At 52.9% G+C, this 24,901-nt stretch overlaps 7 protein-coding genes across 7 annotated transcripts; 2 read left to right on the top strand and 5 right to left on the bottom strand.

The window, feature by feature from the left end:
* Window positions 1–2,143: 2,143 nt before the first annotated feature.
* btgE (putative cell wall glucanase (Scw11)) lies at window positions 2,144–3,856 on the bottom strand (the record flags this gene model as incomplete). The annotated part of the gene is made up of 1 exon (XM_058475080.1): window positions 2,144–3,856. One exon carries the CDS (start codon window positions 3,854–3,856, stop codon window positions 2,144–2,146), a length of 1,713 nt encoding a protein of 570 aa, XP_058330820.1.
* Window positions 3,857–7,378: 3,522 nt separating this feature from the next.
* N7468_005783 (FAD-binding oxidoreductase) lies at window positions 7,379–9,060 on the top strand (the record flags this gene model as incomplete). The annotated part of the gene is made up of 3 exons (XM_058475079.1): window positions 7,379–7,627; window positions 7,680–8,050; window positions 8,073–9,060. The coding sequence occupies 3 exons, from the start codon at window positions 7,379–7,381 to the stop codon at window positions 9,058–9,060; spliced, it is 1,608 nt and encodes a 535-aa protein (XP_058330819.1).
* Window positions 9,061–9,136: 76 nt separating this feature from the next.
* Window positions 9,137–11,415, bottom strand: N7468_005782 (uncharacterized protein; the record flags this gene model as incomplete). Its single annotated transcript, XM_058475078.1, has 3 exons — window positions 9,137–10,497; window positions 10,550–11,185; window positions 11,337–11,415. The coding sequence occupies 3 exons, from the start codon at window positions 11,413–11,415 to the stop codon at window positions 9,137–9,139; spliced, it is 2,076 nt and encodes a 691-aa protein (XP_058330818.1).
* Window positions 11,416–12,517: 1,102 nt separating this feature from the next.
* Window positions 12,518–12,894, top strand: N7468_005781 (uncharacterized protein; the record flags this gene model as incomplete). Its single annotated transcript, XM_058475077.1, has 3 exons — window positions 12,518–12,607; window positions 12,663–12,790; window positions 12,855–12,894. 3 exons carry the CDS (start codon window positions 12,518–12,520, stop codon window positions 12,892–12,894), a joined length of 258 nt encoding a protein of 85 aa, XP_058330817.1.
* A 467-nt stretch (window positions 12,895–13,361) lies between these two features.
* coaT (acetyl-CoA hydrolase ACH1) lies at window positions 13,362–15,081 on the bottom strand (the record flags this gene model as incomplete). The annotated part of the gene is made up of 5 exons (XM_058475076.1): window positions 13,362–13,683; window positions 13,730–14,333; window positions 14,378–14,555; window positions 14,631–14,871; window positions 14,939–15,081. 5 exons carry the CDS (start codon window positions 15,079–15,081, stop codon window positions 13,362–13,364), a joined length of 1,488 nt encoding a protein of 495 aa, XP_058330816.1.
* A 1,255-nt stretch (window positions 15,082–16,336) lies between these two features.
* Window positions 16,337–21,591, bottom strand: N7468_005779 (transcriptional regulator SIN3; the record flags this gene model as incomplete). Its single annotated transcript, XM_058475075.1, has 7 exons — window positions 16,337–17,011; window positions 17,073–19,181; window positions 19,250–20,375; window positions 20,437–20,794; window positions 20,904–21,182; window positions 21,361–21,422; window positions 21,488–21,591. Coding segments are annotated over 7 exons (4,713 nt in total), but the record flags the coding sequence as incomplete, so codon positions are not given.
* A 1,316-nt stretch (window positions 21,592–22,907) lies between these two features.
* On the bottom strand, window positions 22,908–24,668 carry N7468_005778 (protein phosphatase 2A regulatory subunit CDC55; the record flags this gene model as incomplete). Its single annotated transcript, XM_058475074.1, has 6 exons — window positions 22,908–22,931; window positions 22,994–23,556; window positions 23,625–24,270; window positions 24,328–24,425; window positions 24,485–24,525; window positions 24,625–24,668. 6 exons carry the CDS (start codon window positions 24,666–24,668, stop codon window positions 22,908–22,910), a joined length of 1,416 nt encoding a protein of 471 aa, XP_058330814.1.
* Window positions 24,669–24,901: the final 233 nt, after the last annotated feature.

Genomic DNA, 24,901 nt, shown 5'->3' with positions numbered 1-24,901 from the left:
CTGCCAGCGCATCTTGTCGCTTGTCTCCGGGTCGAAAGGGCTCGAGAGTCGACTACGAACCGGTTTGTCATCCACGCTAACTAGCGGTGTGTCGGAGTCGCTACACGGCTTTGCAATGCAGGCATGCAGGGGAAATACATTGCCCAAAGAGTTCTGATGGGGCGCCAGACTGCCGGGTCCATCAGCAGCCTTATCAAGCGGGGTCGCCTAGCCAGGTGGGAGGGGTTTGGCATCTCCGGCGCCCGATGGGTGTTTCATCAGAAAACAACTGGAGTTCGCAGGTGGCGTCAAGCGACGTGGCGATCCCTAGCACTGGATCTCAAATTCCCGATGCAGGATCCTGGCAATAACGTAGCTTCCAAGGTTCCAGGCTCCTTCGTAAGCTTAGGCCTTGCATCCTTCGGGGATAAAGGGCTAACCACATTCAATCCTGAAGAATCGGTTTGGCGGTTCTGGAAGTTTAATTATGCATTCCTGGAACAAGCATTGAACGTGGAACATTCCATAAGGCCGGCCGCCTACGGAAGGGCGCATGAAAGATCCGATGAGTCCTCCTGCTGCTTCACATGGTTGAGCACTTGAAGGATCGCCTCATTGAGTCATCAGGCCAGCATCTCAGTCGATTCCCAGATGGTCCAATCCGCCGAAATTTCAAGCCCGAGCTACGAAAGTTATGCCCGAGCGTGGACTCGGACTCCCTGACACCTCAGCGGCCCACATCGGTGCATCCACCCTTATTGGGAAGCTCTGGACGCGGGCCAGGTCCAACCTGCACAAGGCCTAGACGAGTAAACAGCAGAGGAGCAAGGGTCTTCTACGAATTGGACTCCTTGCTCCACCCACGACCCGGCGGGGAGTGGCATCATCCAACACCCGCGCTTTATCAGGTAAAGCCGAGCCATGGCGTTGCTGCATAATAATATGCCATTCAATCCCTGCGAACATTACATCTATTGGCAGATCGCAGCAAGGCAGTTATTGAAGTGCATGCATATAAGGCCAAAAAGCCCTAAGAACCCTTTAAGCTCAAGTCGTATGCGCCATTGCACCCCTGCCAAGCCTGCCTTACCCAGCCACCTATACTAGGGGTCACTTTCCTGTACCTGTCTTTCGCGCATGAGGGGGAGCTGAAAAGATCGTGTATAGAGCGTGCTGGTTTTCTTTCCAGGCTACTAGCCTCGGATCCTGGTATCTATTCTTTTTTTATATATAGGGACCTTCCGGTTGCACGACTCCTGTGACTTGTAAATCTTCTCTGACGATCTATCTTCCCATTGGGCAATGACATTTGAGATAGGTTATGTTTCTGGTATACAGTTCCCAGCCCGATCACGGCTCATCTAGTATCGGAGCTCCCATCCAGGTTACCGTGCCTCGTACCGCCACGATATGTTTCCCTATAACTCGTACTACTGGCAACGGCGCACTCAGGGTATTCACCAATACATACTATGATAAGCAGTTTTCGCTACAAGATGCTCAGACCCAACAGAACTTGAGACTTCCAATGGGAGCAGCATATAACCCGTATTCTTGGATAGTCGTGGGAGATCGAATCGGATTGTCCACTAGACAACTTGGTATACTATAACGGCCGCGGCACACATCATGTCGCACTGCCGGTGTCACGTTCTTCTCAGTCTTGCGTTCACTACGGGTAGAAAGGTGAAAGCGGCTGCACGGTGGTTTGCGGTTGGAACTTATGTCTAGCAAGACTGTGGGCCATCCATTGCCCAAGCATGACAGGCATGTCCAGGATACGACGGACGTCCAGAATGGACGTCAGCAGCATGCGCCACTACGACGGAAATCTACCCGAGACTGCCAGTTCATGAAGTGCATCAATGACTAAAAAATATACAATACAACGCAAAAAGGCATATGAGAACAAAGAGATGATGGATGCAACCAGGTCAGTAGACAACATCAAATACAAAAAAAGTTATATCTACCGCGTAAAACGTCCAAGATAATGAACAAGAATACCAAAAGTGGATCAAGGCCAGCTAGATCAAGCTCGGAAAGAAAAGAAGCTTTCCAACCGACTCTAACAAACCAGAGATCCGAGGTAAGAAGGGTAAATTGGAACTCCTAGTCCTCCTGTACAAGTTTTGAAAGGAACCGCGTCACGGGGCGTGATAGCTTAGAAGACCGAGGCACAGCCCCAGTGCTGCTCAACATCGAACTCGCCAGCGGGCTTCCAGGCATCATCGGCGTACGAGAAGAAGATGGACTTGGAGCCGATGGTCTTGGCAATACCCTCCACAGCAACCTTCTGGTTGGCGACACCGGGGACGGCGGCACCGTTGGCATTACCGGCATTGGGCCAGCCAGTCTCGAGGTTGAGAACGTCCTTGTTGCAAATACCCTCGAGGATCTTGTACTCGCTCAGGGCGAACTCACCAGCCTGCTCAGCGGTGGTCTGGGCGTTGAAGAAGGGGTGGATGTTGGCACCGACCAGGTCGACGGGCTCGCACAGGTTGGATTTACCGTAAGACTGCCAGATGTCAATGGGCTCGGTGGTGGTGACCTTGCCGGTGTAACCAGCGGCCTTGAAGGCACTGGCGGAGGAAGAGATGAAGCCAGCGAGCTGACCAGCGTTAACGTAGCCGGAGGAAATAGCCTCGTTACCGACGACGATCAGCTCAACGAGACTCCACTGGGCCCACTTGGCGATAGCCTCGACCTGCTCCTGGGCCTTGGAGATACCGCCCTGGTCAATGAAGACACCGACGATCATCTTGAGGCCGAGAGACTTGGCGGCCTCACCGACGAACTCGAGACCGCTGCAGTCAGTAGAGTAGATACGGATCAGGTTGAAGCCCTTGTTCTTGATGATCTGAAGGTTCTTCTTGACCTCATCGCTGGTCATGCACGCACCAGACTGGGTGTAAGGAGAGAAGGTCATACCGAACTGACCGGCGCCAGTGAGACCAGAGCCGGCGCCAGAGGAGCCAGAGCTAGCGCTGCTGGTGGCAGCGGGAGCGGGGGCCGCGGTGGTGGTCGCAGCAGCGGTGGTGGTGGCAGGGGCAGGGGCAGGGGCAATGGTGGGAGCAGCAGCGCTGCTGGTGGTCTCATCGGCGAAGGGGCAGTAGTAGGTAGTGTCAACCTCGGTAACAGTGATGGTGGTCTCAGGCTTGGTGTAAGTGCCGGGGGTCAGAGTGGAGGGAGTAGGGTACACAATCACGGTGCTGGAAGGCACGGTGGTGACAGTGCCGGGGACGACGGTGTAGGTACCGGCAGCAGGGCAAGTGTAGGTGGTGTACTCAATGACACTGGTGAAGGTGGTGCCGGTAGGCTTAACAGTGGCGTACGGGCAAGTGACGACAGTGTCGGTCTCGACCACAGTGGTGACACCGCCGATGGTGTGGGTACCGCTGGGCACGTTGGTGGTGGTAGCACCGCAAACAGTGGTGGTGTCGCTCACGGTCAGGGTGGTGGCCGGGACGGTGTAGGTACCGGTGGTGGAGAAGGAGGTGACTCCGCCGGTGGGCAGGCTCACGTAGACAGTGGAGGTAGGAGCCACAGAAGAAGAGGGGGTGACGGTCACGGTCGTGGTGCTGGTGCTGGTCGAGTGCACAGTGGAGGTGCTGGTGGTGGTCTCCTCCTCAGTGGAAGTCTGAGGGATCGGGATCAGGGTGGGAGAGCCCCAGACGGTGATGACCTTGGTGGTGCAGCCGCACGTCTCCTCAGCAGGGCCACCGGGGTTGCCGGAGGGAGTAGGAATGGCGCTGGAGGAGTTCGGAGCAGGAGCAGCGACGGCGCGCTTGTGCAGAGCGTCGTGGCGACGGTGCAGGTTGCCCTCGGCGAGGGCAGAGCCCACGATGGCAGCAGCCGCGAAAACGGAACCCTTCATTGTGTGAAAAGAAGAAGATCCAAAGGCGTGCAACGAAAGAATGCCCGCTGAACGAGTGAAGCGGTGGTCAGTTGGGAAGATCAAGGAACGTGTGGAATAGAAGGAAAAGGAGGCAGGGTGGGCACGCAAGGCCTTTTGTTCGAGGATCTGCGGGTTTGGGGGGAAAAGAAAGAAAGTGGAGGTTAGGGGGGGAAAGAAAGAGAAATAGGCCAGGAAAAGGGGAAAAGAGGGCGCCAGGCACAGGGGCTCCACCGATCTTGAAATTAGATTTCGTTGTATTCACCACCAAACAGCCTCTTAGGCTGCCCCTGGACGAGTTCTAGACTGCTCAGGTACGAAAGCGATTTGATTGGTTCGAGTCCTTCGGGCCCTCTTGGACCCAACCACTTCTCAGTTTTGGTTGGCCCACATTGCCCCGAGAGTGGGGGCCTCAGGAGCACTGCAGCCACTTGCCGTCATACCGTCTTACGGTCTGTTTACTCCGTACGAAGTACCGAGCACAAAAGAGCCCAAGTGTTCGTTTCCGGCCGTACGCGAAAATTACCCCTACGGTGCTCCTCCAGCATGGTCGCCCGTGCCAAAATAGCCTGTCTCACATTGGGGCGAAGTATATTCCCTCTCGCCTCCCTAGGCCACTGGCGTGAATATTCACCAGAAAAGTCGACTTGACTATGCTCTTTCGGCGCTTGTGTGTACGTTACGAATATGTCTGTGTTTGCCATGTATACGCCCGGGGCTGTCGAGATTTAGGCATCCCTTACCGCGGGGAGCGATACGGAGCCCCCTGACCGCGACATACAGCGAGATACAGCACCAAGACTCATGTCGTGTAGAAACATATCCAAGACCTCCTTGGAAGGTTTCTCAATGAAGCATGCGTAGATGAGGTGGTCATCAACTGCCACAGCCAGCGTCGTAGAGGGACCAAGAGAACGAATAACGAGATTCATTCACAACACGAACGTGATGAAAAAACCGGAAACCGCGCCATGTGGGCACGATCTAATCTGGAATGGGGAAAGTGGTAGCTTGTGTGGGGAACCAGCTTGTCCGTTGATTGGCTGTCGCACCGTCTCCTAATTTCCCGCACCGCCGATCGCTATCCGCGGGAGTCGCTTTGGGGGTGTTTACTGTATGGCTTGAGGTCCCTTTGTATGGATTGGGAACCTCCCAGTTGTACGGAGTACGGAGTACGTTATGCTCTTATGCTCTCGGGTTGCTATGATGAGTGTGGAGAAAGTCGGCGTCTTGTCCCCTTTTCTTTTCTCTTTAATTTTGTTTTTCTCTATATCTCTCTTAGTCCCCGAGGGTATCTCATTTAAGGCTCCTGTCACTTCATTGGATTGCATTGGTTTCAAGGATCTGGAGTGGTTGGTTCCTGAATCTGCCTCATTGTGCCCATCTCATTGGCAAAGCGCCTGCCGATCAACCGAGACGCTGCAGAACGGCCCTGCATCTTGCTGCTCTAGCCGGAGATCTTTCTCGTCACGGACTAGTAAGCAACACATCTCCAAGCGCCCGTATCAACCCCAATCCGCATCCACACATTGTGCACTGACGATCGCAGCGGCTCGCCTTCGGGTGGTGCTGATCATAATGCGACCGGGGTCTAGATCTTATACTACATGTATCCCCCTTATAGAGATATAGAGCGCACCGCAGAAACTCATGGTGACGGGTGTCTACTTGGAAAAGATACTGAGGCCATATCTTGCAACGGTGGAGCGACTTTTCGGGTGCCTTTGGTCGCATCAGCCAAAGTCCCCCGTTGCCGCGCCACGTCTCCTGAGGGGGGCTTTCGCTAGTTCCAGTCCATTGGCTCTCCTGCGGGGACAATTATTGGTCAACGGTTCAACCTCCAGGTTCGGATTAAGTTTGCGTACGTACTCTGCTCTAGCGCGATCGCGGTTCCTGGCATGAATATTGAATTCGGTATTCGACGCTTTTCCAGTAGGTTGGACAAAGACTTCGACACTGCGGAGAAGGCCAAAAGGGGGTCGGAGGCAAACGCCTGAGCCTCTAGCGGTGTGTAATCCAGGCTTGGTTTCCTGGGCACGACTCCACTACAAAGGGCCAGCCTTGGTCTCGACCATTTCCCACCCAAAGGCGACCGTACCCCATTGGATCCGTCATCCGTCAAGAAAAGGAAGAAATACCGTATGTACGGGGTACTCTTGGAATGCTGAAGCCCCGGCCTTTCCACCTCAATGCTTGGCAGGACGGGCGGTTTACGGTATGGCTTTCGACGGGGCGGGGACCCCTTGCCCCTGAGTAATTGTGTCCTTTCCGAGGCGTGCGATTCGTTGTTTTCTATTTATCCGTAAAAACCCAGCCAGTCCCAATGCATTTGTTGAGTGGGGCCTTATAATTGGGTCTTCGGTGGGATCTCATTTGAACGTGCCTCCACTCAGCGTCCGCAGTTCAGCTGGTGGCGGGTGCAGGCAATTTTGCGTCTCGGCGGGCGTTCCTGTACGAGTAAGACACTGTCTTGAACCATACCAGACCCCGAGCGCTAAGGGGACGCTGCAGGACCCTGCGAACGGTGGCACGGATTTCAGAACTCGTTCAGAATCTAGGCAGTATGGAGTGTTCAGGGCTGAATTTTGGATAAACGTCCCGCTATAATCATTATTGTGAAGAACTCCCAACCAGACGTTCTCGGATCGATTCCAGGCCGGAGTGGTGAATGGACTGGTAGTTATATGACGAATGTCAAGTCCACGTATAACTAGTGAACTATTAAGTGATAAAGTGACCGTCTTAACGTCCAAAACACCCATGGTTGTCGCTAATGAAGATGAGGAATAACAGTATCCATAGATCCCATCGAAGACTTCCACATTACACAAGTAAATTCAAGTTCACCTTGGACTTGACGTTGTCCGCTTGGCGGACGCATGTAATGTTGGTTGCCCATGCTAAATATATATCCGCCTACGTCCCAAAGCTATTAAATACCAGTTCAAGTTATTTAGATCGTGGACTCGGATCATCTATCAGTGGTAGCCAATCAATCATTCTTAAAGTATTCAATGTATTCTCGAAATCTCGCTCCGACTGATATTCTCTCAGGGACCACATCTACTCAAACTCGAATGAATCGCGCGGGTTAACAGGCCCGAGCGGAGGTTGGGTATTCCTTGTCTGGGTGCATCTCAAGTAGGCTGATTGACTGAGGGGGAAGAATTCTAGAGCTCTGCTGCTTCTTCTTCTCGACCTCCTTTGACCGCGGTGGCAATGCTAGAAACTTTCCTCGTCTCTCCATATATTTTGTCGACCTCGGTCACAAACCTCCTTGGAAACCCGAACCCGGTCTCGATCCCGACACCGCCCGGATTCCCCGCAATTTCCCCAGATTGTCGACAAAAAACTCTGCGCTCCCGCGTCAAGGAGAACATTGAAATTCCGAAGGACAATTGAGCCCCAGCTAATTGAGGCAAGTCGTGTTTCCAGCATTTGTTCCGGAACATTCACCACACCGGAATCCGTTTCTCTCGGCCGCTACAGCTACAGAACGCGAAGATGCGTCTCCGCATCTTCGGCTGGGCTAGAACCCTGCGCGGTGGCAAGAGACTTCATACACAACTGGGATTACCACGAGGTCTGGCGACAGCGCCAACACGGTCACCATCGTCCGGGATTACTTATGGTGTCGCGGGAGTGGCCATTGGCGCGGCCGCGGCAACATTGGGATTTTATAGCCTAAACCGCGCTGAGCGGAGTTCTACCCAGCCCACTCTGAAATATGCGGATAAGGCGACTATGCTCAAGGTATGGAGAGCTTTGAAACTGCTACGCAGAGTAAATTTCTGACCAAGAAAAGGCCGCTAAAGAAATCCAAGCCGCGCTAGGAGAAGACTCGGTCAACACTGACGGAGATGATCTCGAGACCCACGGCTTCTCAGAAGCCTCAACGTCGAATGTCGACACCCGCCCGGTCGCCATCATCACACCGTCTAGCACCGAAGATGTCTCGCTCATCGCAAAAATATGCACGAAATACGAAATCCCCATGATTCCATTCGGCGCCGGCTCCAGCGTGGAAGGCCATTTCAGCGCCCCGTACTCCGGGTTCAGCATTGACTTTTCGCGCATGGACAAGATCCTACAGATCAACGACGAGGACATGGATGTGGTGGTCCAGCCGGGCGTGAACTGGGTGAATTTGAACAACACCCTGAAGCCGAGCGGCTTGTTCCTGCCACTAAGACCCTAGCCCGACGGCGCTGATCGGGGGCATGGTGGCGACCAATTGCAGCGGCACAAACGCCATGCGCTACGGCACTATGAAAGACTATGTTGTCAATCTCACGGTGGTGCTTGCCGATGGCTCAGTGATCAAGACGCGCCGCAGGCCGCGGAAGACATCTGCAGGGTACAATCTGAATGGCCTCTTTACTGGGTCTGAGGGCACCTTGGGTATCATCACGGAGGTCACTCTGAAGCTGGCAATCATTCCAACGCACTTTGGCGTAGCAACTACGGCTTTCCCTTCAGTTGAAGCGGCGACCAAGGCAGCAACCTCAATGATCCGGCGAGGCGTATCGCTGGCGGCACTTGAATTGATGGATGACGTACAGATGCGGGTGGTGAATCAGACTGGAGGAACAGGGGGCAAGAAGTGGCCGGAGCGACCGACGTTGTTTATCAAGTTTTCGGGCTCGGCGAGAGCGGTGGAGGATAGCATCAAAGCGGCGAAGCAAATATCTACGGAGCACGCGGGATCCAGCTTTTCGGCGGCTCTGGACGAGCCCACGATGGAAGCGCTCTGGTCGGCGCGAAAGCAAGCGCTTTGGGCGATGCTCGCGGTACGACCTGAGGGCACCCAGATCTGGTCCACGGACGTCGCTGTGCCGCTGTCCAGCTTGGCGGAAATAGTCCAAAGGTCTAAGGCAGATGCGTCGAAGCTGGGCCTGTTCTCAAGTGTTTTGGGCCATGTTGGGGACGGCAACTTCCATCAGTCCGTGATGTATAACCCGGATCTTCCGGAGCAAGTGGAAGGGGTCCAGAAATGCGTTGATACCATGGTCTCCCGCGCTCTGGAAATGGAGGGCACGGTTTCTGGCGAACATGGGATTGGTCTCGGGAAGAAGCACTGCCTTGCAAAAGAGTTGGGTGAGCAAACAATTGGTGTTATGCGGACCCTGAAGCGGAGCTTGGATCCACACTGGCTGCTGAATCCGGGAAAAATTGTCGATCCCTAGGGGTTGAGAAGACGTTGAGCAGCTTGTTGCCCAGCTTTCCCCACTTCGAGTTGTCGGGCCGTATCTTGTGCCTCTGTCAACATGCCCTTTGCGCGATAAATGTGGTGAAGACATTCCAGAGCCGTTCGGGCCCAGGGTGTGTCAGATGGTCATGTCTGAGAACCTCAACATACCCCGCTAAAGCACCCTCTAGCTTGTCTTGAGCTTCATTCCACCTCCCCTGATGACAGTAGATACGGCCCAGCATTACCGTAGCATTGAAAGTGTACATATGATTCCTTCCAAAGGTATTCTCACAGCTTGTCAAGGACGTTGCAGAGATTGATTCTGCGTCTTCTAACCTACCTTGTTCCAGATACACAAGTCCTAACCTGTCGCGCGCGTCAAAGGTTAAGAGAAATAAGATGCGCCATAGGTCGTCCGTCGCGAGAAGCGTCGGTTCATGGTCTTGGCCATAGGCCTTCTTATAGCTCACTTGTGCTTGGGAGAACATCTTTCCTGCCTCGTCAAACATTGCTTGTCGCCAGAGGATATTGCCCAAGCTAATCTGGAGAAGTGGTACGCCGACCGGTTCAGACATGAGCACGTCACGTTGATTCGCCAGTAATTGCTGTAAGGTAACAGTAGCTTCTTTTAATTTGCCTTCATAAGCGTATAAATTCGACAGTGTAAGAAGCGCGGCGAAATTTTCTCTCCTCAATGATCCGTCCTCCGGGAGTGACATCTGGCACAACTGTTCTGCTTCTTTCGAGCGACCAATCCCGATGTAGAATAGTGCCAGTATCGGAACTTTTTGACAAAGGAGAGGAGCATGCACGACCGATAAGTCAAAAGCCCTAATACAATCCACATGCGGTATGAGGCTTTGTCGGCTTTCCGTGTAGCTCTTGTCAGATATCTTTGGGACCATTGCCTCGACAGATACAAGCGCGATCGAGATGAGACAAGCGGAGTCCATATCACTGTCGGTATCAGCAACGTGAAGGCACCATTTCTGTACCACTGGATGCATGGCGTAGCTTCCCTCTTGCTGCTTGTATTCAAGCAGAGAAAACCTCAAGAGGAGTTTCACAGTGGATTTGAATAAGAGTGTATCTGACATGATCTCTCTTAGGCAGGCACAGGTCGGATGGTCGCGACCGGCTCTGACGAGCTCAGACGGGATATTTCGATTGTCAAAGTGAGCGAATAAAAGCAAAAGTACCGCAGCGCTGTAATTCCGCTTTTTAACCTCTTCATACGAGATCATCCATGTTTGTGACATATCCCCTTGGGGATATTGGCGCCCAGGACTTGATTGGGCCTGGAGATCTGACCAAGAGTTTTGGTAGAGCTGTAAGTACTCTGATATGGTAGTTCCAGTTTGTCGCATGAAGGCCGCGGCAACGGCGATTGCCAATGGCAGCCCATCCAGACATTTGACAAGCGCCATGATATCTGAGTACGTGAGTATGGCTGTCACCATTTGCTTGCGGGCCGGGCACCGTACCTGGGTAGCTTTCAAGGTCTCCAGAGACGTCTTCTGCTGGGAGATAATGATTTTGCAGCAATAGTGTTACCGCATCGCCTGTATTCAGCCGCGAGATAGGGAAAGATCGGCCCAGGTGTGTGAGGTCTTGAATCCTGGAAGTGATCAAGATAGAGCCGTGGTCTGCAGGAGGAAGGAAACTCCCAATATCATAGGCACCGGTCATGGCATCCTCAACCGACGAGTACTGATCGACATTGTCGAAGATGACCAACCAGCGGGAATTACCCTCTGATGCGAGCCAGTGAAGCATCTGATTCGCGCGCTGCTTTGTGTGACCATCGTCGACCGACTGAAGGGCCGGGAATTCCCCTAGTACTTGGGATAGTGCAGAGCTCAAGGATTGTAGAAGTGCGCCTTTGTCGTTCCCGCTCAGCCAGAAGATGGCAGAGAAATCCGCTTTGTGAGTTCGTGCGAAGCGAACAGCCAGTTGTGTCTTTCCCATCCCACCCAGCCCGTGTAGAATGGCGACTTTGCGTGAAGACCCATCGACTGGCCGTAGATACTCCCACAGGTCATGAAGCTCCTCTTGGCGCCCCACGAAATTCTCGATCAGTGGGACCGCAGTCAGATCGAGTGGGATGTGGAACCGGTCCACTACAAATGACGGTTAGTCCTTTGTTTCCCAGCCAAACATCGACAGAGCCGCATACCAGGTGTTTCTGAGCCGTCTGTGTTGTGTGCTATTGGGCCCCAGAGATGGCTGTTAGTCAATTCAAGTCGGATCCAGCGGTTCTGCGGGGCCTACCCGTTGATACATTGATCGTCCCATAGTTGATTCCCACCTGAGTGCCTCTATTCCTTTTGTCAAATTGTAAGGAACTCATTATGAAAGCCACGGACATCTACAGCAGGGCTCTGACATTGCGATGTGTTGATTTGGCGGGCAGCTCAGCCCCGCCGTCAGCTGATCTCAGGCATTAACCGTGTCAGGCGCTTCTCCCATTTGAGCCTTTGCAGCCCGCAAGAACATTTTGGGGGCAATATTAGACACCAACAGAACGAATATCATACAAATGTCAATTTAGGGCTGTTACAGGTCCGACTATCATAGTGTAGCATGCTGCCTCGTGCTCCCTTGTGGTCGTGTTTCCAGCACTGCGACCTCCCGCATGGCACAACACATCAAACTCAGATCTCAAAATGATTCGATACGAAGAGAAGATGAACGATTGGCCGTTTCGATTCCTGTAGCGAATGTCCTTGTCAATCCACGTGGACGTTAACAAAGCCTCGCTACTCTACTCCGTACACTCGCATCACACCACACGGCCCCACCGATCATACCACCCGAAAGCAACCCTAGCACGTGACCGCGCAAAAGAACAAATCAAAAGAAATGAATTCCAAATCAATCAGACCATGGCGCTAGTTCGGCAAGCTCCGAGCCGGATCTCTAGCGACACCATCGATGCACCACCCCGGCAAGTCGAATTCCGAGCTCGGCCGAAGCAAACGTCACGGCCCCCCGAGCAAAGATTCCTGCGAACGTCTGTAGGGTCCCCCCACCCCGGACTGGGGGAGACGTCAGTCCGCCAGTCACCGACGAGGCAATCATGCTATCCAGTCGGAGGCAGCGAATCAGATCCGGCTTACTCCTTCGCTCGAGCCTATTCATTGCATCCGAGCGCAGCCCGACTTGTTGCCCTCGGAGCCGATGACTTCACCTTGGGACGGTCGACCCTTGTCTGGCTTCGGTTTGATTCGGGCTGTTGGTGTCAGGCCATGATTGCTATGGCTTGGTGGCAGTGCTTTCATGTTCTCTTGGGGGCTTGGAATATCGAGCTCGAGGTATATAAGGATGTAGACGGGATGCCGGAGGTGCTTCATTCGTTCACCAGCATACAATAAAGTGCATACAGCATATCCTCACACGATAAAGACTATATACCTTCGTCGCAATTGACGACCGACAAACTTGACTACAACATGTCGTCCAGTTCCAAGAACTCGCAAGCTTCTCGCATGCCGAACGAGTTTGGCAGTGACTATTGGGTCCGCAACCAGAAAGAGCATCGTGTACGTTATTGCACAACCTTCCAAGTTTACCGGGCAATGGCTAATAGCCTCGCAGCATTCTACCGCAGGGCGTGGTCTCTTCGCTGGCCTCCAAGACGTGAAACACTACAACGTCGAGAACGGCTGGGCTCGCCGCAAGTCCGAGCCGCAATCATCAGGGTTATTCAGTTTCATCTACAACAAGTGAGTACTTGTACTACGGGTATATGGGGACTTCCAAAGGTGAACGCAGACTAATACATCACAGGATCACGGGTGGAGCTGCTTACCATGCCCCGACCGACTAAAATGTCGACTATACCTGTGTGGCATTGGCATCTGACATCCCAAACACTTTGGATGCAAATAATGGATTTACGATATACAAAGGCGGTATTCATTGGATATTGGCCTAGGCATTTGCTTTAGAAGCTCCGGAGTTTGAGGAATTGGAATGAAACTAGAGTATTTTGAAGAAACAAGTTATTGCAGACAATAAGACCCCCCCGTGCGGTTTTTACCACGCTCCTTCGGCATTTCTCGCACAGCCCTGGAACTATTCCTATTCCTATAGCCCGTAACTAGCGCTAGTAGCTTCTATCCGTTTATAAAGTATTCCCTAGAGGGGTTTCTCTTAAGTTGGTACTTATGCGAGATGCATGAACTGCTATGAGAATTTCAGTTGGAACAGAAACTTAAGTTATGAAATCTGAACTATGGCTATTACCCATTACATAAAGAAACGCCCTTTATATGTACAACTATGGGAAGACCCTTACTCCCAAGAATCAATCTTCATGGTACCCTTCTCCTGGAAGTTCTGATGCATCTTGAAGGCCTGGAAAAGCAAGTGGGGCTCATGGCCCATACCCTTACGCAGACACTCAAACTCCGCCCGATCCAGATAATCAGTCAGGATAGGCTTGTAGTCAGGGTGCGAGCACTTGTTGATGATCACTCGGGCCCGCTCCCGCGGCGAGAGACCGCGGACATCCGCCAGACCCTGCTCCGTAACGATCACATCGAGATCGTGCTCGGTCTGGTCGATGTGCGTCGCGAAGGGGACGATACAGCTGACACCGGTCGGGTCGGTCTTGCTGGGCCGGGCACTGGGCACGTGCATGATACTGTACTTGGAGTTACGGAGGAAATCGGCGGAGCCCCCCCAGACCGTTGAGCATGCGCGAGCCCATGACGCAGGTGCTGTTGGCGTGGGCGTAGATGTCGACTTCGACGGGGGTGTTCATGCCGATGCAGCCCAGACGGCGGATGATCTCGGGGGAGTTGGAGACCTGCTGGGAGCGGAGGAGCAGCTTGCCGGCGTAGCGCTCCCAGTTGTCGTAGAAGCGCTTGAAGCCGTCAGGAGAGAAGCGGATGGAGGTTGCGGTCGCGAAGTCGAGGTTGCCGCTGTCGAAGAGGTCGAGGAAGGAGTCTTGCAGGACTTCAGTCCACACCTTCAAGTTCTTGAAGTCGGCGCCACCCTTGCTGAGACCGCCAACGACCGCGTTGGCGATGTTGCCAATGCCGGACTGGATGGGGAGGAGGTTCTGTGGCAGACGGCCATGGTTGACCTCATGCTTGAGGAACTCGATCAGGTTGGTGGCAATGGCCTGCGATGTTTCGTCCTCGGGCGAGTTGGGGAGTGTTTGGTCTGGGTAGTCGGATTCGACGACGGCCACGACCTTCTCAGGGTCGATAGGAATGTAGGAAGTTCCGATCCGGTCCTCGGGGACATAATCAGGTATGGCTTGCGACCGGGGGGCAGGTCGGAAGTAGTGATATCATGGAGACCCTCGAATGAAGGGCTGGCTGTGTTGACCTCGATGATGACCTTTTCGGCCATCTGGACCAACTCTGGGGAGGCGCCCACGGAGGCACCGGGAATAATTCCACCATTCTCTGTAATGGCGGACGCCTCAATAACGGCAACATCAATCTTGTTCTTTGGCTTATTGAGAGTGTAGAAACCCTAACGTCATACGATTGGTTAGCGTCGATCGTGCCTTGTATGCCCGCGGCCGGAACTTCCGAGAAGAAAACTCACATAGACCAGATCCGAGGGAAACATGCTCAGATGTTTGTCGAAAAACTTGATATTGCCATTGTTGATGCCCTTGGCGATCTCTTTTCCGACCTGGTGGGGGCTGCGACGCTCGATCATGTTGAGGCGAGCCCAGCGGTTCTCGGTCTCAGCACCGGAGGATGCTCCCACGAAGAGGTCGTACTTGAGCTTGCCTTGCAGGTTGTTCTTCTCTACATGGTCTGCCAATGCCGTGGGGACTTTTCTGAAGTGTAACATCGCGTTAATCGATACAGCCACAATTTAAATTGCGAACGAAGCTGATGACATACTTGGGGTAGCCAACACCCGTGAAACCGGACCAGCCGATGGATGTGCCATGGGGAAACAGATCAATCAGATCTTCAGGCTTGGCCAGCTTGTTTAGATACGAAGGCCGTCGAATACGGCTTTTCAAAAGCGCCGAAGCAGCCATGTTGGAACGCAATTAAGGGGGAAAGGAAGGAAGGAGGGAGAGGGATCAACGAGGAGAGAAAGAGAATTGGGAAGGGTAAGGGGCGAGGGGGATTCAAATAACCCCACGATCGGTTCCACCGGACAAAACGAGGTACAAGCTCCAGGGATTCGGCAGAATGGAAGGGTCAGACTGCAGCAGGACGCGACGTTGGGTGTGGTCTCATCCGCGCCCCCGGATTCTGTAGAGGTCCTCCCACTTTAGTGAACCAATAAACTTCAGCACTTTCTTGCCCCAGAGTGGCTACTTGGAATATTAAGAGAGTAACTCTTTCCCGCCTAGGGTTATATACCTCTCGATTTTGCCTCCGATGATGCTCGATTACAACATGATCGACCACTCAAATTGTTCACTAGCGGATTGGTAAGTTGGCCCGAATGATGACATCACGCCGGACTTTACTCGGTGGAGCTCGGGGTATTCTCGTAGGCCCGTAAGCACGCCGTCTTTTTCTTTTTGCTTTTCAGCTGTCTTGAACCTTTGGGTGGCCCTGACTCTTTCCCCAAGCCCCATTCATGATAAAGATAGCGTGGGAGTGCTGAAAGCCGCCATTCCAGCTCGAATGAGCCCTAACTTCTCCCGAACTCAAAATCGAACCAGCAAGGCTCACCCGGCCCGATGCTGTCTCGGGACTGTATCGGTTCGGTCGCACGGAGCATCAAGCCACAGGAGATGGATAGCCGGAGACCCCGGTCTGGCTCTGGGGGATCTGTACTGAAAGTCAGATACACGATACACTTGGCAACCCTACAGATACAGATACGTGCTAGTGGGAGGTCGGTAGTCTTATTACAACTGGTCTTGCGCTCTGCCCTACAATTCATGCTCGGACTTGAAGGTTTAGCTGGAGTCATAAGACGGGCAAGGACAGCCATCCACATCAAACCTTCTGTTATAACATGCTGCTACTAGTATTGTGAATAAACGTGACAGCTTGGGAATGCTATATGTGGCAGGCTAGATTCAAAAGCGTTTTGCTTGTAAGAATTATCATTTGCTAAAGGACTCATTTTCATACTCGACATACAGACAGCAAGTGCTTCAACGCACTGGTATTGAACATATCTAACTAAGTGTAACAATAAAAAAAAAAACACAATAAGAACGAAGAAAGGTAAAAAAAAAAAAATTGAAAACACATAGAACGACAACCCGTAAACCAATGGCTGCCTCCCCCCCCAAACACCCCCAACTCCATGTCACGAACTCCCGCCGTCTACGCCTCAGCCTCACCGGCCGCAGCCGTCTCAGCCTCTGGTTGCGCATCCTCCATCTCGGTGTCCGCGGGCTCAGGCTTGGCAGGGATGGGCTCCGCGGGCTTCTCAACACCCTCACCGGAGCCGACGTCCTCCGCAGGAAGCAGGGCTCCATCCATCCAGCTGCGGAAGCGCTGGTTGGATTCGTCAACACTATCCTTGCTGAGGTTCTTGGCCCAGCTCGGATTGTTGACGAACTTCTCGCGGAAGCGGTCCCGACGCTTCTCGGCCAGGGTCGCCTGCTCTTGCCTGAGGGCTTCTTCCATGGTGGAGAGGGTCTCAGCATCCGCATCCTTCCCAGGGATGGGGGCGTTTGACCGCCAAAAGAAGTCGTAGGTCCCGGGCTGATAGAGGATGGTATAATTGTTGGCACAGATGCGGTGGACGAGACCGTCGTGGTGCTCGAGGCGACGGTAGAAGCGGTCATACTCCTCGTCTTCATCAAGCTTCGCCGGGAGGTTCCGCTTGAGGAAGGGCATGCGCATGTCAGAGAAGCTTACACCCTCTGTGGGATCCCGCATGGAGTAGGAGGTCACGTAGTATGACCAGCGAGCTTCCCGGCTTAACTCGTCATTTGCAAGGGTGGTATCTTCGGGGGTCATCACCTGAATGGTGACTAGGTGGTCTGACGGTATCTGGAAAGGATTGTTAGCCAAGCGAAAAAAATGTAGTGGAGATAAAAACCGGCGAACGTACGTATGTAACCCGATAGACGTCGCCTTCCTTGACGAGCTTCTCGACTTGCTTGCGGTATTGAATCTCCTGTGCGTGGGTCGTCTCCTCCTTCTCGCGCTCCCGGAAAAACAGATTCGCAATGTCGGAGCTACGGTCACGCGAGTCTCCTGTGAAGATCGAGGCCACGTACTTGCTGATGGAGTTGAGGATGCGATCCAGGTTGTACAGCAGGTAGCCACTCTGCATGTAGAAGCGGCGAAGAGTCTCCTCCATATGGAGTTGGTCTATATCCCCCCGAATGACTTCCTCACACATGCGCACAATTTGCTTGTAGAGGTTGGCCTTGGGGTCAACATCGTAGAAGAAATCGCTGGGGAGGCGGTCAATGAGACCAAGATCCTTGGCGGGCTTCGGAAGGAGGCCACGGCGGATTTGCTCGTGTGCCTCTCCCTCCTGCTCCTTGATGCGCAGCAGACGAGAATAGAAGATGTCGAAGGTGCGCAAGAAACATAAGATGTTCAGATTGCAGTACATGTGGTGCGATGTCTTCCTGTACTTCTCGTTGAGCGTGTATTCTTGCTCGACATTGAAGTTGCCCTGGCCGGGGTGCTCCATCCACTTCAATTCAGCGGCATCGAAGGCCTCTCCAGAGTCTGAAAGGCCTGAAGAGAGAGCCCGCAGGCCATCAGGCGTAGGCTGCTGACTGACTTGGGGTGCTTGGGTAGCCGTAGGCCCATCTTCCTTGGAGCTACTCTTCGGCTCTCGGCGCTCAAGGGCCTCACGGAGGACTGCCAGCTTTTGCATGTTAGGGCCCTTGCGGCTGGTATTGGAAACGTCGTCAGCATCGAAATTGTCTTCTAACTCCTCCGCAGGGGTGGCTGCGGCCGAAAGTTCATCCATATAATCATGAAAGGTTTCGCGATCCAGCCCGAAGAAGATGGGAATGAAGTCTTTGACGAAGTTGATCAGCCGCGATGGTTCGGCGCCGAATCCGGAGTTGGTCCGGTCCATGAACATGCAGAGCAAGTGCGTGGCATCCAAGAGAACATCGATATCCTGGACCTTCATCTCAGCCTGGTGGTTTGGAACCTTCAGACCGTTCTTGCGAGAAATTTGAGTTTCCTCAAACTTGGCCTGAAGATCCTGCTGGATAACCTTCGCAATAAACAACTTCTTATCCGTCGACCGCGTTGCAATGGCCTGATGGTCGAGACTGCGCCAGTAGGAGCGTTGCATTTGCTCACGCCAGACTTTGTCCCATTCCCGCTGGCAAGCTTTCCATTCCTCGAGCTTCTGCTTGAGCCGATACAGAACAATTGGTGTAACCTGGCAAGGTCGTGCGAACATGTCGCGGATGATCTTCTCACCCCGCTGACGGTCGTAGACCTTCTTGATGACTCGCTGGTAGATGGCTTCACTCTGTCCACCCAGACCGCGTGGTAATTGGAAGTTGGCTCGCTCGCTCTCAGACATGTGCAGGAACTGTTGGCAAATAGGCTCCATAAGTTGAATAGTTCGAGTGCAAGCCTCAATGTGGTGATCGTAGTCGTGGCGGTCCTCCTCAATGCGATGCAGAGAATCTTCAAACCCGTTCTTGCGGTGAGCAATGAACCCAGAATCCTCGGAATGCCAAGTGGGGTGAGATGCCCATTCATCATTGAGAACTTCCCGGCACAGCTGGTCACGACCACTGCATGGCTTGTGGCGGTCGCGGAAAGGAAGGAGACGGTAGCTAGGCCCAAGGGCTCGACACCGGGAAAGATTGACTCCATCAGTCTCCTCGGTGGGCTTGGGGTCAATTATTCTATCCTCGGGGTGTTCGGCATTCAAGAACCGCTGAAACCAGTTCATCAACTCGACGTTGGAGCCAATGTATTTTTCCGCGCGCTTCGCAAGCACAAAGCGATCGATCAGATCGCTAGTGTACAGGCTGCAAAGCTTAACGAATTCACTGAAGAGTTGCTTGTTGGCGATGAACTTCTTCACACGGTCAAAGAAAGCAATTTCCTCTTGGCTTGGAGTCGCCGATACGGATGGAGGGATCGGCTCTGGGAGAGCAGGGACAAGGGTTGGGGACGCATTAGGGATATCGGCCGGTCCAGCAGTCTTGCCATGGGTGTACTTGGTTCGCTATTATCAAGTCAGTAAAGAATAAAAAGAGGACGACAACTCAAGAATTGATGGCGGGCGCAACTCACCTTGTTGCCAAACTGGGGAGGCTGGCCCCGCAAGCTGGATTCCGGCAAACGGACATCAACGCCAGCGGGCCCTGAAATTGAACCGCCGCCAGGACCTCCTCGTCGTTTCTTGCTCTCCTTGCCTGAGTCTTTCACGTTAAAGTTGCCCATTGGGGGCATGTTTTTCATGTCCCGATTTGGAGTTTGAGAAGGATGACCGATGGAGTCACCACGCATGTTGCTCATGGGAATGCTTTCCTCAGCAAGACGAGCTGCCTGCGCCGCTTGTTGTTTGGCGTGCGCAGCGGACTCAGGCAGAAACTGCTTGAAATCTTCCAACAAATCAGGTGCGGTGTTAAATAGCTGAGTCACTTGTGCATACACATCTTGAATTGGTTTCGACTCGCGTTGGTAGGTCTGCAATATCTCCAGGAATTGCTTGTAAATTTCCGGAGCGCTTGAGAACCGATTCTTAATCTTGTTCACATAGCTGATTGCATGGTTGAATTCAACAGGTCCCCGCTTGTTCAAATCGGGATGTCCGCCCTGCAGCATACCACCCAAGCCAGCTAACCCACTGGCGGACTGGGTGAGACTGGCGTTCTGGCCTGCGTTCGAAGTTGACATCATGGAACCTCTTCCCAAGCCAGACGCGGCTGATGCGGCGCCCTGAAGCTGGGCAACTCCCCGATGGTCCTGAGGGCGTGATAAGGCCGAAGCTCCCTGAGACTCCGGGTTTTGGTACGCATAAGGATGTTCTTGGGCAGACCCTTGATTCTCGGGCTGATACATCGAGCTGATCATACGCGAGCCTGGCGAATAAGATCCTGACGTCTGTTGCTGAGATGGCTGCTGCTGATTCTGTTGCCAACCAGGGCGGGACTGTTCATAATAATCGGGCCGACTATGCTGAGCGAGGCTACTGGATGGACCCATTTCATTTGTGGGCTCCAAAGGTCGTCCTGCGCGAGGCATGCTCAAAGTGTTTGTGCCTGAAGGCGTAGTCACACGAATGGCATCAGGGTTGTCTTCCGTGCCGCATTCAATGCGATAACCTGGGGGGAGGAAGGTATTGAACCCTTGGATGAGGGCTGGGTGGCCATTGAACAGCGTGGAAACTCGCTGAATCACGCCCGGGGTATCAATGCTATGCCACACATAATCTGTCAGTAATACATCTGGAATCAACGGGATCATTCGAAACATACGCTTGGCTTTTGAAGTCCTTCATGATGTCCAAAAAGCGATTGTATACATCGGGCTGGTCAACGAATCGTACCTTGACCTGGTCCAAATAGCTGAGGGCATCCTGTACATGGAAGGTTTCTGTTAGACGTATGTTCTGAGTGTGTTGGGGCCCAGTTGGGTGACTTGCGTTCAGAATTGGCTGCTGTCCTTGGGCAAGAGCTGCAACATTTCCGGGGATCTGCTGCCCCGAGCCGGTATACCCTCCCATCATTGGAGGACCAGCGGGGTGTTGCATATAAGGTCGAGGTGTACCATCACCATGCTGCTGCATCGGAGTGCCGAATAGGCTGGCAGGGCCACCGGATGACTGCACATTCCCTTGGGGGGCATTAGACTGGCTGGCTCCAAGGCTGAGATAAAAGGCCGCCGGGTCCGTGGATCGTATTCTGGACCTTCGAGGCCACGGGCTGATGGAGGGGAATCGAACCAGGGTGACTCTGAACAGGATGGTGCTGGCGTTCGCGCTCCATTTGCTCTGCTCGCTCGCGCTCGCGTTCGCGGTGGGCCATCTCTTCCTGTCGTTGGCGCTCGCGCTCCATGATCTCGCGTTCTCTCGAGTCTCGCTCGCGTTCGCGGTTAAGAGACTGAGGAGAGGCGTGCTGCATCGCCTGGCCGATGCCGGGGAGAGAATGTCCGGAACCGTGGGGGGGGGCCTGCAGGGTGTTGTGCGTATGATGGAGGTTGGTGGGGAGCCCCATGGCTCTGGCTGAGTTCCGCTAGGCCGGGGAGAGAATGACCACCAGACTGGCCGGCGGAGTGGTATGGACCTTCAAGACATCACAAAAAGAATCAGCTTGCTGATTGCGAAACGTCGGGAAGAGGGAACGTAAACAACAACGGCGGGTGTGGGGGAAATTCATAGGGAGGGTATCGAAAAGGCTAACCTGGGGGTGGGAGAACGGGACCAGAGCTCTGTGAAGGCGGACCCGCTTGAGAAGGGTTTTGACTGCAAACAAGGTAGGAGCATTAGCCTTGGTGTTTTGGGAGATCAGACAGTGAGGGAATGCATACCTGAAAGGCCCTAATGGCCGAGGCTGTTGGTTCATTTGATCCATGCTAGGGTGTGATGGAGGCCCACCACCAGAGTGCCAACTTTCATTCCCGGAGTTCATGATCTACAAGTCATGAACTCGAACTTGCTATTAGAGGAACAATTGGAAAAGTTTGCGAGTAGGTGGGGTTACAGAAGCAGACTGAATGTTTGACGAAGCTCCAGCCGCGCAGTAGTGTGTTTCTCGGCTTCCCCGAGTGAATCGCAAGAGGGAGGAATGGTCCACGAGAGGGTCGAGGTGTCGTTCACAGCATGACCTATAACGTAGGCACTGGTAAGGTATCTCCCTATTGGGGCGCCAGAAAGACGACGAGATGAGGGATAAGGGACAGAATGGGATTGCGCGCGATCGATCGCGGGCTCTCTCCAGCGGAGGCTTTCCTGACCGACTCTCGCTAGTCCCCTTGCGGTATGGCTTACTACACCCCGGACCGTTAATGATCCGGGGCTCAGGGACCATTTCGTACCAGTCTACCCGGCTTCCCCAGCAATCAGAGCAGTTATAGCTGTAATGTATGGTAACCACGGATGTAATAATTCCCTCCGCCTTCGTCATCGCTCACAAAGTCCGGCAGAAAAATCCAGAGCACTCTTGGCAGTATTATAGGAGATGGGGAGGAGGTGAACTGGCATGGTCTACTACGTATCTTATTCCTCTTTGTCTCCATGATGCTGTAACGTAATCCCCCACCTGATTAAGCATATATCTTGATGACGACAAAATCTGACAGAAGACGAAACCGCGGGCATACTCGGAAAGGGGGGGCTGACCTGGAACGAGGTCGGGTCATGGGTAAACACAAGGATGCTAAAGGAAATCAGCGCCAGAGCAGGTAATGAGTTTTTTACTAAGTAAGTAATTTATAATGAGTATAAAGCTAGATCACTACTAAAGCTCACACCCAAGTTTTTCGATAATCTCAAGTTCTTTGCCTACAAGTAAAACACTATGATAGCATGCCCTTGCTACAATCTACGAGTAATCAGAACCTTGGAACATTCATTCAATATGACCTAAGCAGGCTTAACATTCTCTATCATGAAGCGCCCCCATACAACGCCTAGAGGGTACTAAAGGAAAAGCTGCTCGCAGACAAGGCATAGGAAGGGCTGAGAGAAGAGGATGTATGGTTCGGGAAAAGCAGTGATGAGGGTGCATGGGGCTGATGGTGGAGAAGTCCCCCGGGCAGGAGGGTGAATGGAAAGTCCTGAGATTATGCAGGTTGAGGCCTGCTGCTATGACCATTATTTTGTTTTGATTTTAGTAGTTCCTTTCTCTCCTGGCCAGGTCGACAACCCACCCACTGGCTGCTCCTACTCCATTTTCAAGATGCGCCTGTCCATGGAAAAACATGACCCTATAACCGAATAAATCCGCGGTTACAGAGCAGAAAAGACAAAGAGCTGCGAAGAAAAAGGCTGGTCAGCTCGGATACGTAGATAGAAATGAACACTCATGGACTTACGTTGTTCGTAGCGGCAATGGCAATGCTGTCTTCGAATGGATGCCAGCTCATGTGCAAAATCTTCTTGTTAAAGTCGATCTGGTCGGCATCCGTCTCCTTCTTCATGCGGCTACCTGGGCCTGCGGGACTACCCGATCTCGACCCGGCCTTCTTTCCATTACCCTTGTTCATTGGAGTAGGCACGCCGACCTTCTTGGCCTTAAAGGCTGACTTGTCTGCCTGCAGCACAATCTCCGTCTCCTTCTGCTCGTCCGTCGGGTAGATCATGAAGTTATTGTTATAACTTCCGGTCATGACATTATCAGCATCGCCCGAGAAAACCACCTCAAACTTGTCGAAAATGCTGTCATTCTCGTAGGTATCACAGAGACGTGGCCGCAGGTGCTCGTGGATAGGGATGGTCTTGACGGGTTGGCGCTCCATGTTCACATCCCAGATCTTTACGGTCAGATAGTCTCTGGAAACGATGTATCGGCCGTCATGTGAGAATCGCACGTCTGAAATGGAGGAGATGATCTCGGAAAAGAAGGAACGGGAGGAGGCGTCTTCTTCTTGCTCAAACACTGGGAACCAACATTAGTAGCTAAATTCGAAAGAGACACAAACGGATCAAAAGATGGATAGTACATACGCTTAGCATGTTCATCACAAAGGGCCCGCTGACGCATATCAGCCAATTTGATGGTGCCCTTGGAGCTGGCGTACATGAACCAGTTACAGCTAACGGGATGGAATTCGGCGGCTGTGATAACCTCGGTAAGTTCCTCCATGTTTGCCGGTTTGATATCCACAATATTGAAGCTCTGGTCCTGGATGTTGAGATTCCACAAGTTGACACGAAGATCATCACTGCTGATGAAGGTCTCGCCGTCGCTGTTCACTGAGATGCTATTTATATGGTACGCGTGGGCGTTGGCATATGTTTTCCGGGGAACAGCGGCCACAACTGTGTCATGATGTGTCAGACGGGGTAGTTTCAGTGATGAAGCATCCTTGAATGTTCCACGGGGGGCACGAGGCAGACCACCACCCACGATGCTCGCAGGGGTCATCTCATTCGAGAGGTTGTTCTCCGCAACCACCTTCAGTGACTTATCGAACACCTTCCATAGTTTTATGGTCTTGTCGTTGGTCGATAGAAGGAAGTGCGATGCATTCTGTCGCCGACACCACTTAATTTTGTTGATTTTCTCCTCAATCTCTAACGACTTGAGATAGTCGAATTCTGGCTCGTGTGACTGAAATTCGGTGTGGAACTTATACTCGCAAGTTTTTTTCTACAGAAATAGATCAGTTCTGAAGCAAGTGTCGGAGCGATTGAGATGGCTACTTACCGTCTCATTCCGTTCGAATAGAACCACTCGCCCACCCTTATCTCCCGTCGCCAGGTAGTTACCGGTGTGGTCGAATTCGACGGTCGAGATGATATCAGCTGAAAGAAATTTTGTAAGCCGGATAAAGGAGCCAAAATAGGTCACGAGTTCAACCAACCTTCTGTGATATCTTCTACATCTCCCTTATCACCAAAGCATCTATGGACAACGGTCAGCGGTGGTCCTGCAGAATTTGGCAGCGGGCGACAAAGACCCCCCCGGACAATGACGCGAGTGATTGCCTGGCGGCTGACTTACTGTGTGAACTTCCAGGTAGGTGTGCCTGGGTCTCTGTCTCCCATCTTTTCGTTCTAGGATCGTCCTCACAGAGAGCAAAGGACGAGAGCAAAGGACGAATGCAAGGATGGAAGAGAAAGCGAGATTGGCGAAATGGCGATTTCCGAAGACGCTATGATCGAAGCACAATCGGAGTCGAAACGAGATTCGAATGACAACACAGTGGGACCGGTCGGACAAAGTTCACAGAGAGGTAATGGCGATGAGAATCGGTCGGACCACAGGCGAGGGGCCGATG

The sequence above is a fragment of the Penicillium chermesinum genome, assembly GCF_028974085.1.
Source record: "Penicillium chermesinum strain IBT 19713 chromosome Unknown utg000004l:1.0-3345178.0:1.0-3348027.0, whole genome shotgun sequence".
Lineage (NCBI taxonomy): Eukaryota > Fungi > Ascomycota > Eurotiomycetes > Eurotiales > Aspergillaceae > Penicillium > Penicillium chermesinum.
The sequence above is the reverse complement of the archived record's forward strand: the minus strand, read 5'-3'. Positions and strand labels throughout refer to the sequence as shown.